Source organism: Hylaeus anthracinus, unplaced genomic scaffold (assembly GCF_026225885.1).
Source record: "Hylaeus anthracinus isolate JK02 unplaced genomic scaffold, UHH_iyHylAnth1.0_haploid 0, whole genome shotgun sequence".
In the NCBI taxonomy this organism is placed as follows: Eukaryota; Metazoa; Arthropoda; class Insecta; order Hymenoptera; family Colletidae; genus Hylaeus; species Hylaeus anthracinus.
The window spans coordinates 19,916,128-19,934,127 of record NW_026533254.1 but is presented as its reverse complement, the minus strand read 5'-3'; the positions used below and the strand labels follow the sequence as shown (position 1 = coordinate 19,934,127).

General features: G+C 33.5%; 4 protein-coding genes and 1 long non-coding RNA gene across 13 annotated transcripts; 3 read left to right on the top strand and 2 right to left on the bottom strand.

Moving 5' to 3' along the window:
- Positions 1-339: 339 nt before the first annotated feature.
- On the top strand, positions 340-1,209 carry LOC128886732 (40S ribosomal protein S20). The gene is made up of 3 exons (XM_054141885.1): positions 340-476; positions 724-829; positions 898-1,209. Exons 1-3 carry the CDS (start codon positions 474-476, stop codon positions 1,152-1,154), a joined length of 366 nt encoding a protein of 121 aa, XP_053997860.1. The 5' UTR covers positions 340-473; the 3' UTR covers positions 1,155-1,209.
- Positions 1,210-1,313: 104 nt separating this feature from the next.
- Positions 1,314-3,199, bottom strand: LOC128886613 (eukaryotic translation initiation factor 2 subunit 1). The gene is made up of 6 exons (XM_054141663.1): positions 3,001-3,199; positions 2,638-2,880; positions 2,299-2,530; positions 1,993-2,225; positions 1,782-1,897; positions 1,314-1,689 (listed from the first exon to the last, which is right to left on the bottom strand). Exons 2-6 carry the CDS (start codon positions 2,873-2,875, stop codon positions 1,507-1,509), a joined length of 1,002 nt encoding a protein of 333 aa, XP_053997638.1. The 5' UTR covers positions 2,876-2,880; positions 3,001-3,199; the 3' UTR covers positions 1,314-1,506.
- Positions 3,200-4,180: 981 nt separating this feature from the next.
- LOC128886300 (ribonuclease Z, mitochondrial) lies at positions 4,181-8,143 on the top strand. 8 transcript variants are annotated; one of them, XM_054141056.1, is made up of 7 exons: positions 4,181-4,261; positions 5,143-5,342; positions 5,456-6,173; positions 6,339-6,670; positions 6,760-7,158; positions 7,259-7,602; positions 7,678-8,143. In XM_054141056.1, exons 2-7 carry the CDS (start codon positions 5,172-5,174, stop codon positions 8,051-8,053), a joined length of 2,340 nt encoding a protein of 779 aa, XP_053997031.1. In that variant the 5' UTR covers positions 4,181-4,261; positions 5,143-5,171; the 3' UTR covers positions 8,054-8,143. The 8 variants fall into 8 exon arrangements, with proteins under 8 accessions (XP_053997031.1, XP_053997047.1, XP_053996987.1 ...); XM_054141072.1 differs by having other exon boundaries at positions 4,247-4,387; positions 5,456-6,128; XM_054141012.1 differs by having other exon boundaries at positions 4,247-4,387.
- Positions 8,144-8,544: 401 nt separating this feature from the next.
- Positions 8,545-13,813, bottom strand: LOC128886488 (protein singed). 2 transcript variants are annotated; one of them, XM_054141421.1, is made up of 6 exons: positions 13,662-13,813; positions 11,981-12,103; positions 11,344-11,587; positions 11,122-11,255; positions 10,068-10,989; positions 8,545-9,975 (listed from the first exon to the last, which is right to left on the bottom strand). In XM_054141421.1, exons 2-6 carry the CDS (start codon positions 12,041-12,043, stop codon positions 9,770-9,772), a joined length of 1,569 nt encoding a protein of 522 aa, XP_053997396.1. In that variant the 5' UTR covers positions 12,044-12,103; positions 13,662-13,813; the 3' UTR covers positions 8,545-9,769. The 2 variants fall into 2 exon arrangements, with proteins under 2 accessions (XP_053997396.1, XP_053997405.1); XM_054141430.1 differs by having other exon boundaries at positions 13,629-13,763.
- On the top strand, positions 12,143-17,191 carry LOC128886800 (uncharacterized). The gene is made up of 3 exons (XR_008459909.1): positions 12,143-13,429; positions 13,564-16,241; positions 16,303-17,191. It is a non-coding gene; the product is annotated as an uncharacterized LOC128886800 (long non-coding RNA).
- Positions 17,192-18,000: the final 809 nt, after the last annotated feature.

The window sequence follows — 18,000 nt, the reverse complement described above, 5'->3', positions numbered from 1 at the left end:
TATAGACTGATAGTAACTAGAGCTGAGATTGTTTATATCAAATTCTTGTCTATATGAATGTTCACATAATTTAGCGATTCAAATAGTCGTCGAATATTATTTAAATATTTATTAATTCGAATATTTATTCGAATATCCATTTGAATAATATTTGATAAATATTTTATAAAACGTTTCACTTGAAAATTAAACTTTAATACCACGCATATGCACAAATTTTTTGTAAAATACTCTCTATAAATGGTAAATAGACTCAACCAAATTATATAAAAAAACATTTAAATTCATATTCTTTTATTTGTATAAAACTCATTCGAACATACTTGAATTACTGCTAACCGGAAGTCATGTTTCTTCGTACCCATTCGTACCCTTTCTGCTTGGCGCATGCAACGTATGCACGCACTGGTTCAGCGCTGATCAGTTTTATTTGAATAAAAATTGATTACCTCGACCAGGAAGACAGATAAACAATGGTGAGCATGTACTTTAATAACATTAATACATTCGACAAGTTTTTTCAGTAAATTTGCGCTAGAAATTGTACATTTTCTACAATGTATCGTGATTAGATAGGTTAGGTTGGACTGAAACACACGTTCACGATATTCACGCTATACAGGAAACATATTTTTAAATTCGTATCAATGTCATCCTTTTTTCAATAAAACGTTTATCAATTCTTATCTTAACATTTACTATAAATGGTAAATATTGTTTCAGGCGAGTACAAAAACTGATAACCCTGAAAAACCAGGACAAGAAGTAACTCCTATTCACAGAATTAGGATTACACTTACATCGCGTAATGTACGGTCTCTTGAAAAAGGTACAGGTGCTTGATAGGTCTTATTTAATATTGTTAAACAATGTCTACTAATACGTATGTTATCCTAGTTTGCTCGGAATTGATCAATGGAGCAAACAAACAGAAACTCAGAGTTAAGGGGCCAGTTCGCATGCCTACAAAAATATTGAGGATAACCACGCGCAAAACACCTTGCGGCGAAGGGTCAAAAACTTGGGATCGTTTCCAAATGCGTATCCACAAGAGAGTTATTGACTTGTATTCGCCATCAGAAATTGTGAAGCAAATTACAAGCATTTCTATCGAACCTGGTGTAGAAGTGGAAGTCACAATCGCTAACGAATAAAACATTTGTATAAAACTGTACAAAATTTTAATACAAACATGAGAAAGTACTAAAATTTGTATATATTTTATAAAAAGGTGTAAAATTCTTTAATGACATTCCTAAAAAATGGAAAGGAGGTATTCATTAATATGAAAAAAAATGTTCCACTAACAATAATCTGAATGTGATTAATCTGTTTATTTTATCAAGTTAATAGAAAATTATTTATAAATTATAATACATTGAGTTTTGTATATGAATTTGAAACATTCTGTGTAATGTCCAGCAATTCAATAGCATACTTCCGAAAGTATGGTTCTGGCTCAGAAATAATTCAGTTAATGAAAACCGCTTCATGGATTCTCTATATTTACTCTTCTCCTTGAGACTCTGTTCCAGATTTTTTATCTTCATCTTCACCTTCACCACCACTGAAACCATCCATTCCTTCTTCTTCTTCGTCATCGTCACCTGCAACCTCCGCATTTTCAAGTTCGGCTCGTTCCATTTGTCTTGCCAATTCTGCTTCATCTGTTGCAGTAACGACTTTTGGCTGTAAATTGAACATCCATATTGTATGTACAGTTTTTAACTCTTCGATATATTCTTACAGTACCGGTAAACATTTTAAATGAAGTAACTTACAGCCATTTGCACGTTGAATACACCACCGAGTGATGTTATTTTACTTCGTATAACGTCAATAGCATCGCTCAATGCTTTTAAGCCATCTTGCTTTTCCGGTGTAGATGTTGTCATAACTGAATCATAGGAGGAATAAAAATTTGATCAATTATGCTAACACCGACTCAAACTTCGTATTAAAATAAGTATGCAAATGGAAGAAATGGTGTACCATATAATGGAGGTGCAATTAAATTGATTTTAATTGGAAGTTCATCCGTAGAAAGAGCTAAACCAGTTTTTAAAGCAGCTTTAACGGCATCGATTCCTTCGTATCCGTAACAAGCGACTTCTACATCTGCTCGAATTTTCACTGCTTGAGAAGTTAATTTTCGTTTAATATTATTCAACAGTACTTCCTTTGTATGTTCATCAAGACCACACTCTGCTAAAATAGATGGATCCCTGAAGTAATAATGTTTTAATAACTATTATTATACAAATAACATTACCAATACTTTCAACAATTTGGACTTACGAAACTGATTGTTTAAAAAAATCATACGCAGATGCCTTCTGCTTTTTATATTTTTCTTCAAAGTGCCATGCAGTTTTTTGATATAATTCTTCCAACTGATCGTCGCTATCAAAATGCAACAATTCTGCAACGTGTCTTAGAATTGAGTTAACAGCTTTAGCTTTCGCATACCTCTCTGTACATTTTTCAACATCTTCAGCTGATACACGTCGTTTGCTAAGATCGATATAACCTAGATTAAATTATTTAATGCAATGTTAATAGATACCAAAGAGAATAATACGTTTGTATAAATTCTATATTTCTTTAAAAATGTTCGATACGACAAGTTCCTCTTACCTTTCTCTTTGTCAACTCGAATAACCACAACTGGCTCAGTCTTTCCAACTCTAATAAGTTTGTTAATTGATCTAATACGTCTTCTAGACAATTCAGAAAGAAGAATCATGCCTTCAATGTTATTGTACTCTAATAAATGTACATATGCTCCCATTTCAGCTATACTACGTACATTTACCATTACTACATCCTCCACTTCTGGATATTTTTCCTTATAAAACCGACACGAGAGTACCATTTTTGCTGTTGAAAAATTCCTCGTTACATATTTTTTTATATAGATATTTAAGAAACAAAAGGTTACTGTACAGGTTAGCTTTATGAATTCTTTAAATTATGTGACAGTACTATTTTTACAATTACCTCTATATGTATATCGTGCAAGGAATGACGAACTCTTTATTTACACTACCAAAATATAATTAAGACGGTAAAAATATAATGAATTATGTTAATAATCCATGTGCAATCTTGACTTAGATTTCAGTCAGATTTTAAGAAGGAGACATAATACTCAATGGGTGCTTTCACAGAAATGCTGAGGAGTGCACAAAGTGTAGCGTTGTGCACGACTCGATTGGAATAAAGCATGAAGACTGTAAAAGGAGATCCAACTCCCTATGAAAGTTACTAGAAAACTGTTAGCAAAATTGATTAGTGATCAGTTCTCCACCATTGTCTATTGAATGCACTCAATGCTGCCCGGTTCGGTGTGATAGGCCTCTTACAATATTACAAAGTATTAAAAATAATCTGTAATGCTGATAAACAATGTAGGCCCGTGGGCCGACCATGCATTTGAGTCGCTCATCTATCTACTCCGTGCTCGTAGGTCGAGAGAGTGGGGACAGAACCTAAGATTCTCGTTTTGACCGCGCGCTACGCACTCGCGTCAGATGCATCGTAACGTAACCACCGCAGCGTGCGTGCGTAGTAAACAGTTGACGTGTTTTGTACGCGATTCTCATATTATAATAAACAGTTTTATTTAACAGTACAGGTGCAACGGGTAAAAGTGTGGGGATTTTTAGAACAACAAATTTGGTAGCATCATCTAGCATCAGGAATTGACACTATTTGACTATAAACTTGGGCATTGTGCCATCAGAGGCGCCGGAGTTCACGTTTATCTTTTAGTTATATGAAGTAATGCATTAGTATTACATATACAGGGTGTCCCAAAAATGTTGTAACACCTTGAAAGAGGTGGTTCGGAAAGTGATTTGAAACAACTTTTTTCTTAGCGAAAATGTTGTCCGAGGCTTCGTTAAGGAGATATTAACGGAAAACGTCGACCAATCAGAGCGCGAGTGAGAGGCCGTCTAGCGCGTAGCCAACGCTCCACCGGCATACTCGCGATCTGATTGGTCAGGGTAGCGTAGGCTAATATCTCCTAAACGAAGCCTCGGACAACATTTTCGCTAAGGAAAAAGTTGTTTAAAATCACCTCCTGAACCACCCATTTCAAGGTGTTACAACATTTTTGGGACACCCTGTATATGATGTAATATGTATAGATAATTACACAGTACTTAATTATTATAGCGTTTGTACGTTATGTTAATGCTAAATTCACATGGACGGATTCTCAATGGTCGCCTTACGTCGTCTGGGGGTCGATTCTGTAAGTCTGTAACTTTCACGTGAGATGAAAGTGCGAGAAGTGAGTGAACTCACGTGAATGACAGAAAACCACTCACTGGTCGTCTGCATCGTTCATCGTAGTTTTGTTATGTTTATATTTTCAGAGGTTCGCACATTGAATGATGTTTTTCAATTATACTAAAAGTAAAGTTCAGTCTATATAGAATTAAATTATTTTACTAGACAAATTGAAAAAAGGAGAATTATTTGTTATTCTTTTATTCCAATGGATAATTATTAAAAGAATACGTCCACATTGTCTAATGTACGCAATTGTTTATACAAAATTACATGTTGTACGTTTTCCATGTTTTACATCATAATGAATATCTTCAAATAAACAAATCTTCCTCGTTCACGTCAAAATATGCCTACAGTTTGAAAAATACATCATGTTCTATTTCGTATCTATCCTATGGTAATTCCACGGTGTCTTATTGTATACGTATTATTTTAAATTCTTCAAAAATGTTTTTCTTTTAGCTAGTTGCTCTATAGTTCGTGTTTCAGTGTATTTAATAAGAATTTCGTTTTGCCCGTGCAGTGATAATGTCAACACAAGACACGTGTGAGGAAATAATTCGAGTAAAATTAGTTTTCCTAAAAAGCGTCGTAGTTCTTTGCTCGTCATTAGGAACCTTAAAATTATTTAACATGAGAATTTTTTAAATTATTTGTCATCGGTCAACAGGTATTCGTTCGGATTTATAGGTTACGTACAATGAGGTTAAGATACAAAGTAATCAATTCTCTAACAGAATTTAATAGAAATTATTAGAATCAAAATGTATATGTTACAGTTGTAATGTAATTTTTAATTTTCAAGCAATTAAGAGCCTTTCTTTTTTTTTTCCTTTGCAGGATAATCTATTGCAACAATTATTTTTGGGATGCAATTAATTAGATATCTTCACAAGTTCCTTAAAACTCATTCTCTGAAGAAAGTAAATTTCTGTACCCAAATGCCTAAGGATACATTTCAGATGAACAAGCTAATAGCAATGCGTCAAAAGAGAAAATTGAAAATGCTGCAACTTGCTAATTCTACCGTAAGAATAAAAGTAAGTATTCACTAATTGAAGAAACTAAAACATTTTTATCAAAGATTTACATACACCATAATGCTACTTACCTTGCACCTTGCAATAACTGCAATTAAGAACTTTATTAATAGATTCTAGGAAGCGGAGCACATGGAGCACCAAGGTCGATATTTGTTTCTACCGACCACATGAATTATATGTTTAATTGTGGAGAAGGAACACAGCGACTAGCCCATGAGCATCATTGTAAATTAACTAAATTAGGTAATATATTTATGACGAGAGCTTCTTGGAAAAACACTGGAGGGATCATAGGAATGCTTTTAACGATGCAAGAATGTGGTTTGCCTGAAGTAAATATTTTTAGTCCACACGGAGTACAACAATTAGTAGATGCGGTCAAACCATTCGTTACCTTACAAAACTTACAAATTTTGTATGCTTCCATGAACGAATCAGAACCCTACAAAGATAATGTCATGACTGTCTGGTTTGTTCCTATAACAATGGCATCACCAAATAGCAATGGAAGCTCCTCAAAGTTAGCTACTGAAACTCAATATTCTGTAAATACAAGTGGGAAAAGAGTTATCAATGAGACGGCAGAAGCAGGTGAAAATTATGTAAAAGGGAAGAAATCAAAGGTCAATGTAGATGTAATGTGTTACATTTGTAAAGTTCATCCCAAACGTGGGAAACTATCGGTAGAAAAATGTATGAATGTTGGTCTAGAACCTGGTCCATTGTTCAAATTATTAAAGGATGGAGAAAGTGTTACAACAAAAAGTGGAAAAGTTATTAATAGTAAGGATGTTTGTACGCCAAATGGTCCCAAATGTACCTTTGCAGGTATATTCAACATTGTTTATTTGAACAGATCTATTACCAATATAAATAGACTAAAGTTATTTGTTTAGGATATTCGCTTCTCTTAAAAGTAATGGCAATTAATGTTTTTGTAGAATTAGTAAACTTTACAGATTTTTGAACTGTGTTTATTGATCTTCCTTTCAGTTATAGAATGTCCTGAAGAAGGGTATTTAGATTCACTTACCAACCACACTAGCTTTTCAAAATATATGCAGCCAACATCAATACAGGAACAAGAAGAAGAAGAAGAAGAGTACTTTTATATGTTTCATTTTACCCCTGAAAAAATTTTGAATCATCCGCAATATGAAAAATGGATGGACAGCTTTCCACCGAATACGCAACATATAATTTTAAATGGCGAGAACAAATGCATGGGTAGCGAAGCTGTTTTTAAAAATCAGTATTTATTGCATATCCTGCATCGTGAAATATTTCCATTGTTAAACGAAGATTGTTTCAAAAAAGACAAAGAAGTAAGTCATTCGTGGGTAAACAATAAAATAAATTAAAATAATTTCTTGAAAATTTTAGGAAAATTTAAATAGTAAATATGTTATTTTAGACCAAGAATCCTAATATTTATCGTGCAAGAACAATGCAAGAATTTCAATTACAACCATCTATAAAACATACTACAGACAATCAAATTTACCCAAAACCAAAAGAGTATATCGAAGAAGTTTTTGAAATCAATGAATTTGGAGATGCTTTGGTGACACTGGAACAAAATATTAATAAAAAAACAGCAGAACTTGCCTTAACAGACAAATCCGTGTACCCACGAATTCTTATGTTAGGTACTGGTTCTAGTGTACCAAATAAAATTAGAAATACAAGTGGTATTCTTCTGAGAATCGATGAGACAAATAGCATCGTATTGGATTGCGGTGAAGGTACACTTGGTCAATTGATTAGGTTTTTTGGAAAATCGAATGTTGGTAGCATTTTACGTACTATTAAGGTACATAATCAATTAGAAATAAACAAATAATATTCTTATTAATTTTTTAAATAATTAATCTCGTTACTTTAATATAAGGGTTCACAATTAATTTTTTCAGGCTGTTTATATATCACATATGCACGCGGATCACCACTTAGGTGTCATTGGTTTATTACAAGAAAGAAAAAAATACACAAATGATCGTCTATTTTTACTAGGACCTTGTCTACTTGTAACATGGTTGAACATTTACGATACTGAATATGAACGAATTTCATGTTTGTTCACATTTGTGGATAATGGTGGTTTATACACACAAAGTCATAAATTGTCTCAATCACTTGAGAATGTGCTTTATGGGATATTAAACGTTAAAGATATAAGTACCACTTGCGTTAAACACTGTAAATTTGCATACGGTGTTGCCATTACACTTAAAGATGGCACAAAAATCGTTTATAGGTGAATTAGACGAAAATATCTTAAGAATATGTAAAACTGTAAAAACAATTTATTTACGTTATATTTTTATTTCAGTGGCGATACCATGCCTTCTAACAACCTTATAGATTTAGGTAATAATTGCGATCTATTAATTCACGAAGCTACAATGGATGATACACTTGTGGATTTAGCTAGATTGAAATTTCACTCGACAATTTCTGAAGCGATAAATGTTGGACGATCGATGAATGCAAAATTCACCTTACTGACTCATTTTAGTCAACGTTATTCTAAGATTACCATGATTTCGGAGGAAGAAAATGTCGGCCTGTCTTATGATTTCATGTATATTTCATTGTCTCAATTACCACTATTGCCATTTTTTTATCCATGCTTAAAACTCGTCTTTAATGAATATTACAAAGCATTAGAAACCCGTGTTACCGCCAGAAGGATGAAAATTGCATGAAATGTTGTACTATTCAAATAATATTACTTTGTTAATTAATAACAAATTTTAATTTATTTAGATCCAAAAATTATACTTTTTATAATGTGATACTGTTTTTTTATCTTTGAATAATTACATAATCGTCACTTAACGATAAAGGAATGCTAAATAGTGTTAAAAAAGAAGTAAATTGAGTCGTTAATAATAATTCATATCGAATAAGTTTTTGATAGCAGAATTTATTGCTTACATAATGCATTTAATTTATCCCGCTTTCCTCAATATGATAAATAATGTAAATTACAAATTGATTCGTTGAAATTACGATCTTAACGTTAACGTTGCTTATAATTAAAAAAAAAAAAAACAGTAAAGAGAAGGTACAGTATTCTATAAAAGATAAAAGACAACTAGAAAAATAACTTATCCCTTTTTGTCGAATCGAAACATCGGTACATTTCAGAAACATTGAAAAAATTCGACAAACGAAGGAAAAGTTTTCTATTGATAAGCTAATAGATAAGTTACACGCCCACAAAATCTGTATTAAATAATATGAAACTCACTATCAATTTTTTCTTAAAACGAACTATGCTGTAAAGATTATCAAAATGTTTTAAAAAATGTTTCGCTCTTTACATAGCTCGCGGAATGTGAATTTGTAATGTAGAAAAAAGCGTGGTCTCAAATTACACAGAGTAATTCAATTGTTATGTTGATTTAAAATTATGTACACTAGATAGCAAGTTTACACTAACGATGAATTTGTGCGTTTATGTCAATAGCATATGACTGAGTAATGAAAAGCAAATATGTTTATTTTATGGAATGATTAGTTTTCTTAACGGAAATACTATTTCGCTTATCGTCATAGCTCGTAAGTATGCTGTATAGTGTATGAACTTTTTCATAAATATTCGAGTAACAGAAGTAGCAATAATTATTAATAAAGACTAGAAAACTAAATTTTGTTAACACAAACATTCGGCCAGATTATTAGTATTTTTCGTGTTATTATGTTACAACCGCTATCATTTATACCACGATTCAAAATATAAGCGTATCTGAAAAATGTCAACAATATGATAAATAAATTGTTGTCATTAGTGCGTAAACAGCCAATCGGTTGAGCGTTATATATAAAAAAAATATAGTATTCCAAATTATATCAATTTACACGGCTAAGAAACGATTTGATTACTTTATCGTAAAGAAATAATAATAAAAAAAAAGAAAATTTCAATCTTGCATTACTTAAGGAACGGTGTGATAATCACTAATTACTCTGCAAATATCAGTCTTATAAAATATTTCATGAGTAGAAAAGGTCATTAGTTAAAAGTAATGTAAAAAATCGTAGAAAAGTCAATTCGACAACGTACTCCTAATTAAGTACTTGATAGGAGCTCTTCCTGTACTTATAAATATGATATTAGATTACATTCGAAGCTATAAAAAGGACATTGGATTTTAGCTGTGTTTTTTTAAAACTCTAATAGAATACTTTCCGTTTTAACGTTGCTTTCAATTAATTTTACTGATTTCTTATAGTTTTGTGTCACATAACATTTTTCGTTAAGTCTTATTTTGTGCACTTGGCCCTCTTTAAAAATTAATTCTTCTTTCCCTTCTTTATATGTTATGGTATGTATTATTTGTTTAAATATATGAAAATTGAATTAAATCCAAAAATAGTTTGAAAAAAACACAGCTATTACATGATGATTGGCTTTTTTAGAATTCCCATTTTGTAGCAGTTTCGTAATCCGTTTCTCCCAAACGCAATGCTCCATTTTTTCCTGCTGCAAGATATCTTCCATCAGTATGTTTAATGCAAATACGAGACGGTTCTCGCAATTCCAGATAAAAACCATCGGATGGAATATCAGAATCCACGTTTACTCCTTCACTGTCTGCGTGCCAATACTTGCCGTTTTGACCTGTAACACAAAATTATTTAAAACACATACTTCTAATTTGTTTACAATGCAAAAAATATTGCGTTGAAAAATCCATTAGAAGAATTGTTTACCTTTAAATCTAACGATTCCGCGCTCACATCTCTCCACTCTGATGGTTTCGTAGATAGCTTTATTGCATTCCAGTTTTGAGCTCGATGCACTTTTAGGTCCTACGAATCCTTGTTCACAACGCAAAACCAAAACAGGCCTATTCATCAAGTAAAAGTAGTATTTGCTAACATCTGAATCCCCTCCGTTTACAGAATCTGCATTGGCGTAGAGGTGCCCAGAGCGTTTGGTTGCCAAGAATTTGCCATTGTTAGCGCGTAAAGCTACTGTACCATCCTCCGATTGCCAAATCAAATCGAACAAAGCATTGGAAGAGCGCTTATGCTCCGATGCCTGAATTCCACCTCCAGCTTCAAGGCTCCAGTAACGATCTTGCATGGTACGTACATACCACCTTTTCGTTACACGATCAAACTCTAATTGGAACGTTTCGTGTCCAGAGATTTCATCCTGATTAGCTGTTACATCAACTCCTTGTTTAACAGAAACGTATCGTTGATTCAAGGCAGCAACAAACGAGGCCTGCGGTAGTGATTCTTCCAAAGAGAATAATTCATCTCGCGTTACTGTTGTCGATCTTGATTTTAGGACAGCCTTGCTTCCAATTGGGGCCAAATATGATCCATACAAGTCTCTGAGTGCAAGTAATCCAGCATGGAACTCAGCTGCATAGAGGCAGTCTCGTGTACAGGTATCCAAGAGTTTTCCATCGCGTGCTAGATATTTATTATTGCAAGTATGAAGAGCGTAATGTCCACCTTCAGACTTTGCATGTTCCTGTCCATTATCTTCCATAGAGATAGGACGAAATTCTAAAGTGAAGAGTGTATCCTCGCCCCAAGGAACTGGTGCATCCACGTGAATTTCATCTTGAGTTGCACTCAAATGAGCAAAACGTTTCCTTCCAGCAGATTTTAAATTTACCTAAAGAAAAATATATTAATTTATTTTAAGAGTCAGACAAATTCACAAGGGTGTAATATTCGCATGTTACAACTTTTAGGTAGACTGCTGAAGGGTTAATAATCGCATATAATTGTTAGAAATATTAATTACTTGAGGTCTAGCTGCAAGATGTACAAGCCAATATTCAGCTTCACCTGGAGCTTTGGCCATACATTTTAATTCATCCTGACTTGAACCTAGGAAATATCCTCTCTGGATGTTCTTCAAAGCCCACCTTCCGCTTCCTAAGTTAATCAAAGATGAATTAAATATTAAAAAATGGTTTATATATTGAATATATATTTCATATATTGATTATATATTTTCAAGTACCATCAGAAGCCAGTTGAATTTGGAAAGCACAACCAGGATCACTAGGATCCTCTGCTTCGCAAGTAACATTTCCGAACTGATCCACTGCTAAATAGCGATCCAAATGAGAGCGAAGAAAAACTTGTTGTTCACTGCCCTCCAGAGTCCATAACTGCTTCTTCTTTAAACTCGACCCATTTGCATTGATTTTAAATCCAAATGTTTCCGCAGTAAGGTACTTAAATTTTCCATTTATTAATCCCACCTAAAATATAAATAAATTATACTTAACAATGACAAAAGTACAAAATACAAAAATAGATGTAATGCTGAATTTAATTACATTGAAGTTCAGTCTTAAAGAAATTTAGTTTACTTATGATTATCTATTAGATTCATTTTATTCAAACATATAAACTTTTAATTTATGTTAAATGAATCATTTCAATAATTAATTATAATTGATTACTTTGAAGTATACACTTTTAATAAAGGTAAACCATTTCAATAATTAATTAAAATTAATTACTTTAAAGTATGCACTTTGGATAATTATAACAAACGTAATTACTATAATAATTCTCAAAAAAAAATGTAAATTACTATATTATATACATGGACTCATACAAAATGTAATTTAAAAAAAATTGAGGATTACCGTCCATCCCGTTTTCTCGTTTGCATTTTCGGAACCGACATTTTCAGATCCGTTGGTCTGCATCGTTTAGTTTAATTGATTGACGTTTAAGCGCGCGTGTGGTAAAAATCCTATAAATTGCTTCTGCAATTGCAATCAAGAATAAATCAGACATTACTATTTTTAGTATTTTCAGTCGTAGTCATTGATAATTACATTAAAAATAATTATTTGTAATTACATCAACATTTCCATTTTAATGTAAAAGAAAGACAAACACTCTTTTACCATTTTATTTATAGTAATGGATCGATGCAAATTTTATTACAATCTAAAATAATTATTTTTTTGTACATAGTTCGAGAAACATTCGTGAAAAGACAATAGGCATATTCCATATTTAGTAAAAATTACGATAAATTTTCAATATTTCAATATATACATTCGCTACATACTAAGTAATTATATAAAATAATAGGAAAATATTGTAATATTCCACATAAGAGATTTCGAGATCGAGGCATAGAGATTCAAGCTTAACAAAACCAGCCCATGAAAAATAGTTTACTGAACGCGTTCTTAAACTTTAAATAACGTTATTTTCGCCACGAGAATTTTTTCTTTCGTAGGGGATGATTTATTTCGAACTCTGAATTCGGTGACTCATTTCTACGTGACTTCCGTCTGGGTGGGGCCAACTTGTCTAATGGTAAAACAATACAAAAATCTTTCGATCTGTACGGAAGTTTTTCTGACTCTATAAAACTGAATTAAACTTCCATCCATTATACATTTATTTTTGTTCATTTCGGAAAAAATATTTTGTACATTTTCTCGCTTATACTTCAGATATTTCTTTTCTAATTCTTACTATAGTAATCTAAGCCATATTAATCTAGTTACTTTCGCGGTGTACGATTTCTAATCACCAGGACTTATAACACAAGACAAACAAAAATCGTACACTTCTTTCCGTTATTTTATTTACTTACTTAGCAGTTGATAAAATCAATAGAAAATCGTTCTTGGTGTATTATTAATTTGAAATTAATTTATCTCTATTCAGATGAATATAATGGGTAATTTATTAATTAAAATATTAAAATATTAAATACGAAAGTGTGAAGAATTTTTTAAATTATTCGATGCTTAATTTCGATTTGTCGATAAACAATAGAAAATGAATAACACTTTAAGGAAATCAGAATTTGAAAATAACTAGTTTAAAATTTGAAAATAACCATGTAGTTTTGTGACATTTTAAAACAAGCCACGGTAACTCAATCGATAACATCGAAGCTTTAAATTATAAACACGAGATATCACTGTACAAGGATAATCCGAATCAAGTTGAATATACGAAACAATAAAAAAACATTACGAGACCCAAGATTTACGGGAATCTAAAACCAAGCTCGGAAATTATAACTAAAGATACGATTTAATCAAGCCCGTATAATACACACTAAAGTAAGATAATTTTTCTATAAGGTTATAAAGTGCGGCTTATGTTAGCGAACAGAGCAATCGATAAGCGAGAGTACCATGTATCCGCGCAATTGAAATTGTGCACGAGTTTAACGAATAAATACGTCTATTCCCAGACGAAGTGATGGAAATCGTCGAGGGAAACTTAAGCTTCTGTTGCCAAGCAGTCGTACTAACTCACCGGATAAAGCGATTGAAAAGAAGATGTACGTACTTGTTGTAGAAGAACACAGGAAAAAAAGACAGGGAAAAGTAAGTAAGGAAAGTACGAGTCACGATCACCAAATTACGTTCGTCACAATAAAGATACCCGGCGACTGACTTAACTCGCTGGTTCTCTCCCGATTGTGTTAAGGATCCCACAGGACTTCCAACGCATGCGCATATCCGTACTCACCATAGTACCAGGAATGTACATAGAGTGGAATATTGGATAAGTTATTAGACGATTTTTTCATATGTTTATTATAACTGGCAATTCGATTAGCGTATCATAATTAGAGCGATTGGCTGCGCTAGAATGGAAATGATTACAGGTACAACGTTATGTCGTTGGATATTATAAAATGGATGAAATTATCTAGTGCGACGAATGAAGCAAGTTCTAGCACTATTCCTTGAAAGCACGGCACTGTGCAGGTCTGTCAGGATATCGCGCGTGCGCCGTTTTAATACGGGAAACAGAAAGAAACAACGGTGGGGAACAGCAGACAGGCATCGAACTGTCGACTTTGTGGAGGGCCGTGAACTGTGGATTGACCACCCTACTTTGTAATTACTCTTTTCCCGATAGCTTTGTACCGCATTTTCTTTCAATCTCCATGATTTTTATCTTTCACGAGTTCCATTTTCTTCTTTAATATTCGTTTGGCTCATTTTCAGGAGATTTCGAAATGCCGCTGCCATTTATTTCACAAAGGACATCCATAATTGGGCATCTGTTAAATATACAGGGTGTCCCAAAAATGTTGGAGGTCCTTGAAAGGGGAGATTCGAAGGGTGATTTGAAATAACTTTTTCCTTAGCGAAAATGTTGTACGAGGCTTCGTTGAGGATATATTAAGAGAAAACGTCGACCAATCAGAGCGCGTGGATACCGTTGGAGCGGCCGCGGTAGCGAAGGCTACGAGCTAAACGACCACGTCCAATGGCCTTCGATGCACGTTGAGTCACTTGTTCGCGTACGAGCGCGGCCGCTTAGCTCGTAGCCTTCGCTACCGCGGCCACTCCAACGGCATCCTCGCGCTCTGATTGGTCAGTGTTTTCCGTTAATATCTCCTTAACGAAGCCTCGGACAACATTTTCGCTAAGGAAAAAGTTGTTTCAAATCACCCCCTGAACCACCCCTTTCAAGGTGTTACAACATTTTTTGGACACCCTGTAGAATAAAGAATGCAACGGTATCCTAAGTAAATAATTTAATAGAAATAATGTTGCGATACTAGCACCTCGTATAACGTTCTAAATCGATAATTCTTTGTACAAAAATTTCCAAATAGTTCTCTAGCTCATTTGATAAAAAATCAAACTGTGTTTTGATAAATCTGTCAACTATAAAATAAGATTATATCAGATTCTTACGTAAAACGCGTGCATATCTGTATAGTTAAAAATTTAATCTTACTGGCATAGACAGTTTACAGTTAAACGGTGTACAGTTATTTTGTCCTACTTATGTTACGATAGAGTTTCTGCGATGATAATTAACTTTTTCGTTGCGCGAAAATTCACTAATTCGAAATAACAAACGGTATATAGTTCGTCCTTGATCGACTTATCGTTTTACATTTTTTTGTCGATATCTTGCTTCCTTGTTTTATCCCGCTCTTCTCATTGTATGTTAATTTTGTTTTAATGTAAACAACATTTGCAGACAAATACTTCTATATTTATTTTATTTCCCTCGAAACAGAAGACCATTCTAATTTTTAATAATTCCGTAAATTTCCTGAGCTTTACGAATGAAATTATCGTAAATTCTCGAAATATTAATTATACTTCTAGGACACTCATAGAAGTAAATTAGTCGATTATTAGTAGGACTCTATCGATGATTCGATTAATTAACAAAATATTAAAAAAAAAAAAGAAAGAACAAAATTGGCACTATTGTGATCAAAAGCGTGTACAAGTATTAAGAATTAATTCGTTTTAATGGCCTGGTCAGAATTTCATCCGATTTCGTTCAGGAAGTCTGGAACTTCCGAGCGTGTCTAACGAGAGGCTTACACTAATTTGTTTTTCTTTTTCTCGCAAATCGCGGACGCAGAACATTTAATTATAAATTTCTTTCTTTGCGAATTTCTTAAGCGTTCGCGGCACAGGTTCTTACAGGTGATACTGCATCAGCTTGTCATCTGACCCGCTTCATGATGCTATTGTAGCTGCAACGTTGACGAAACTTGGAAACATTATACTTTTCTTTGTGTCCAAAATAACGTATCAGACTTTTTATTGTATTGCACTTCTTTCACTTTAATTCTTTAATTCTTTCAGGTATGGAACCATGGTGGATGCAATAATTGCAAGTTTTAATTGATAAATATTTTTCTTAAATATGAAAATATAGTTTATGTTACTAAGTGTCTCCAAACAGAGGTTATAACAGTAATTGTCATACCATAGACATAACCTAACGGGTACCTTAATTTCAAACTTATATATTCCAAAGAAAATTATAATAACTAACGTATGAGAAATACTATTCTAATTATCCAACATGTCAAGTTTCATTACTATATTTACTAATTTGAGGAATCCGTAAGCATGTTATCGGAATTGTTTTAAATACGTTGTAAGTCACGTATGATACGTATTATTTTAAGATAAACAAACAACTCTCCGATCTTCGCCAGGAGCGAAAATTTGCTTTACGGTATAACCTAAATGCATCTAGCATCATCGTTAGGCGAACTGTAACTGATAGAAAGAAAAGAAGAACGAAAGGAGAAAAAGAGAAGGAACGAGAGAGTTCGTTGGCCGTCAAAGGGAAGTCAGAAGCATGACTGTAACCGTGCCTGTGATCGTGATCTGGACAGCAACCGTGATCGTGATTCGTAACCATGACCGACTTGCCTTTAAAATGCACTTTAGGAAATTGTGTGCATTGTACTACGATATTCTGTGATAACTAACGCGTATTACAGTACGCGTTTATATAATCATGTATAGGTCATTCCACCAACAATTTTTGACTTTTTCCTTTGAAGAATTTTGTTCACATTAAACTGTCTTGCAGTCTATGTGGCAATAAGGAAGACCTGAAATTATGATCAAATTTTATATCGTAGCTGTAACCTTTTTCAGATCCTCGTAGACGTTTCAAAATTCTTGCTTTCATCTTTATAATAGTTTAAACGTCCACTGTTAGGCAATGACACTTTATGTGCAACGCGAAAGTATCATTGCGAAGTAGTTTTACGTCTACGAGACTGAATGAGTATATTTTAGCAAATTCTAGTAGTAGATGATCTATCCATGTATGCGTCATACGTCAAAATGTAAAATCAAATGTAAAGTTGCATGCGACAAAATCTACTAAATGTTGGATGTTTTGATGTTGGTCATGTTTTGTTGAATGTTTAGATACTTCTCGAAAACAACGAAATAATCCGCGGGTACTTCCAACAGCTTCTTTTCTAAATAAATTTTTAGATAATTTGCGTAACAAATTCGTTAAATTCTATACGTGCTGTACATCACGGTGGGTTCAGTGCACGATCGTGCATGATGTGCATGATCATTGATGATAACCTGTGATGCCAGTGCTGCTTCCAGCTAGCACATGCGCGTTGAAAAACTTGAAAGCACAGTATTGTAGCTACAAGAAACGATGCGTAGTCCCAATTCTTTTATGCTTTTATTATTTCTTAGGGCGCCACTTCTGTGGTCATATTAGACACTATACTCTTACAGAAAACAGTGCGCATGCGTCAGTTGAAAGCAGCTCAGCATCACAGCCTTCGACTATACAGTACTATGTGGTTAAAGGTTCGCAGAAACTTCGAGATGACAACCGAATCGACATACAGGCTTAACAGGCTAGTATAGGTTGCTGCATGAAAGGGGCACTCCTGCACCTACGAGACGGCAACCGAATCGACCACCATGCCAGTATAGGTTGCCGCGTAACAGGGGCATCTCTGCGCATCTCTTCGCATATCATGTTCTCCTGATACAAAAGGTAAGTATTGAGATTCAATTAAAAGTTATGACACCTCTTCAAATATCATCTTCTCCTGATACAAAAGGTAAGTATCGAGATTAAATTAAAAGTTATGACACCTCTTCAAATATCATATTTTCCTGATACAAAAGGTAAGTTTCGAGCCAGAATTAAAAATTATGAATCCTCCTTGACCATCACGTTCTCCTGACGCAAAAGGTAAGTATTGAGATTCAATTAAAAGTTATGACAACTCTTAAGATATCATATTCTCCTGATACAAAAGGTAAGTATCGAGATTCAAATAAAAGTTATGACACCTCTTCGCATATCATGTTCTTCTGATACCAAAAGTAAAAATCAGGCCAAAATTTGATACGTACCAAAG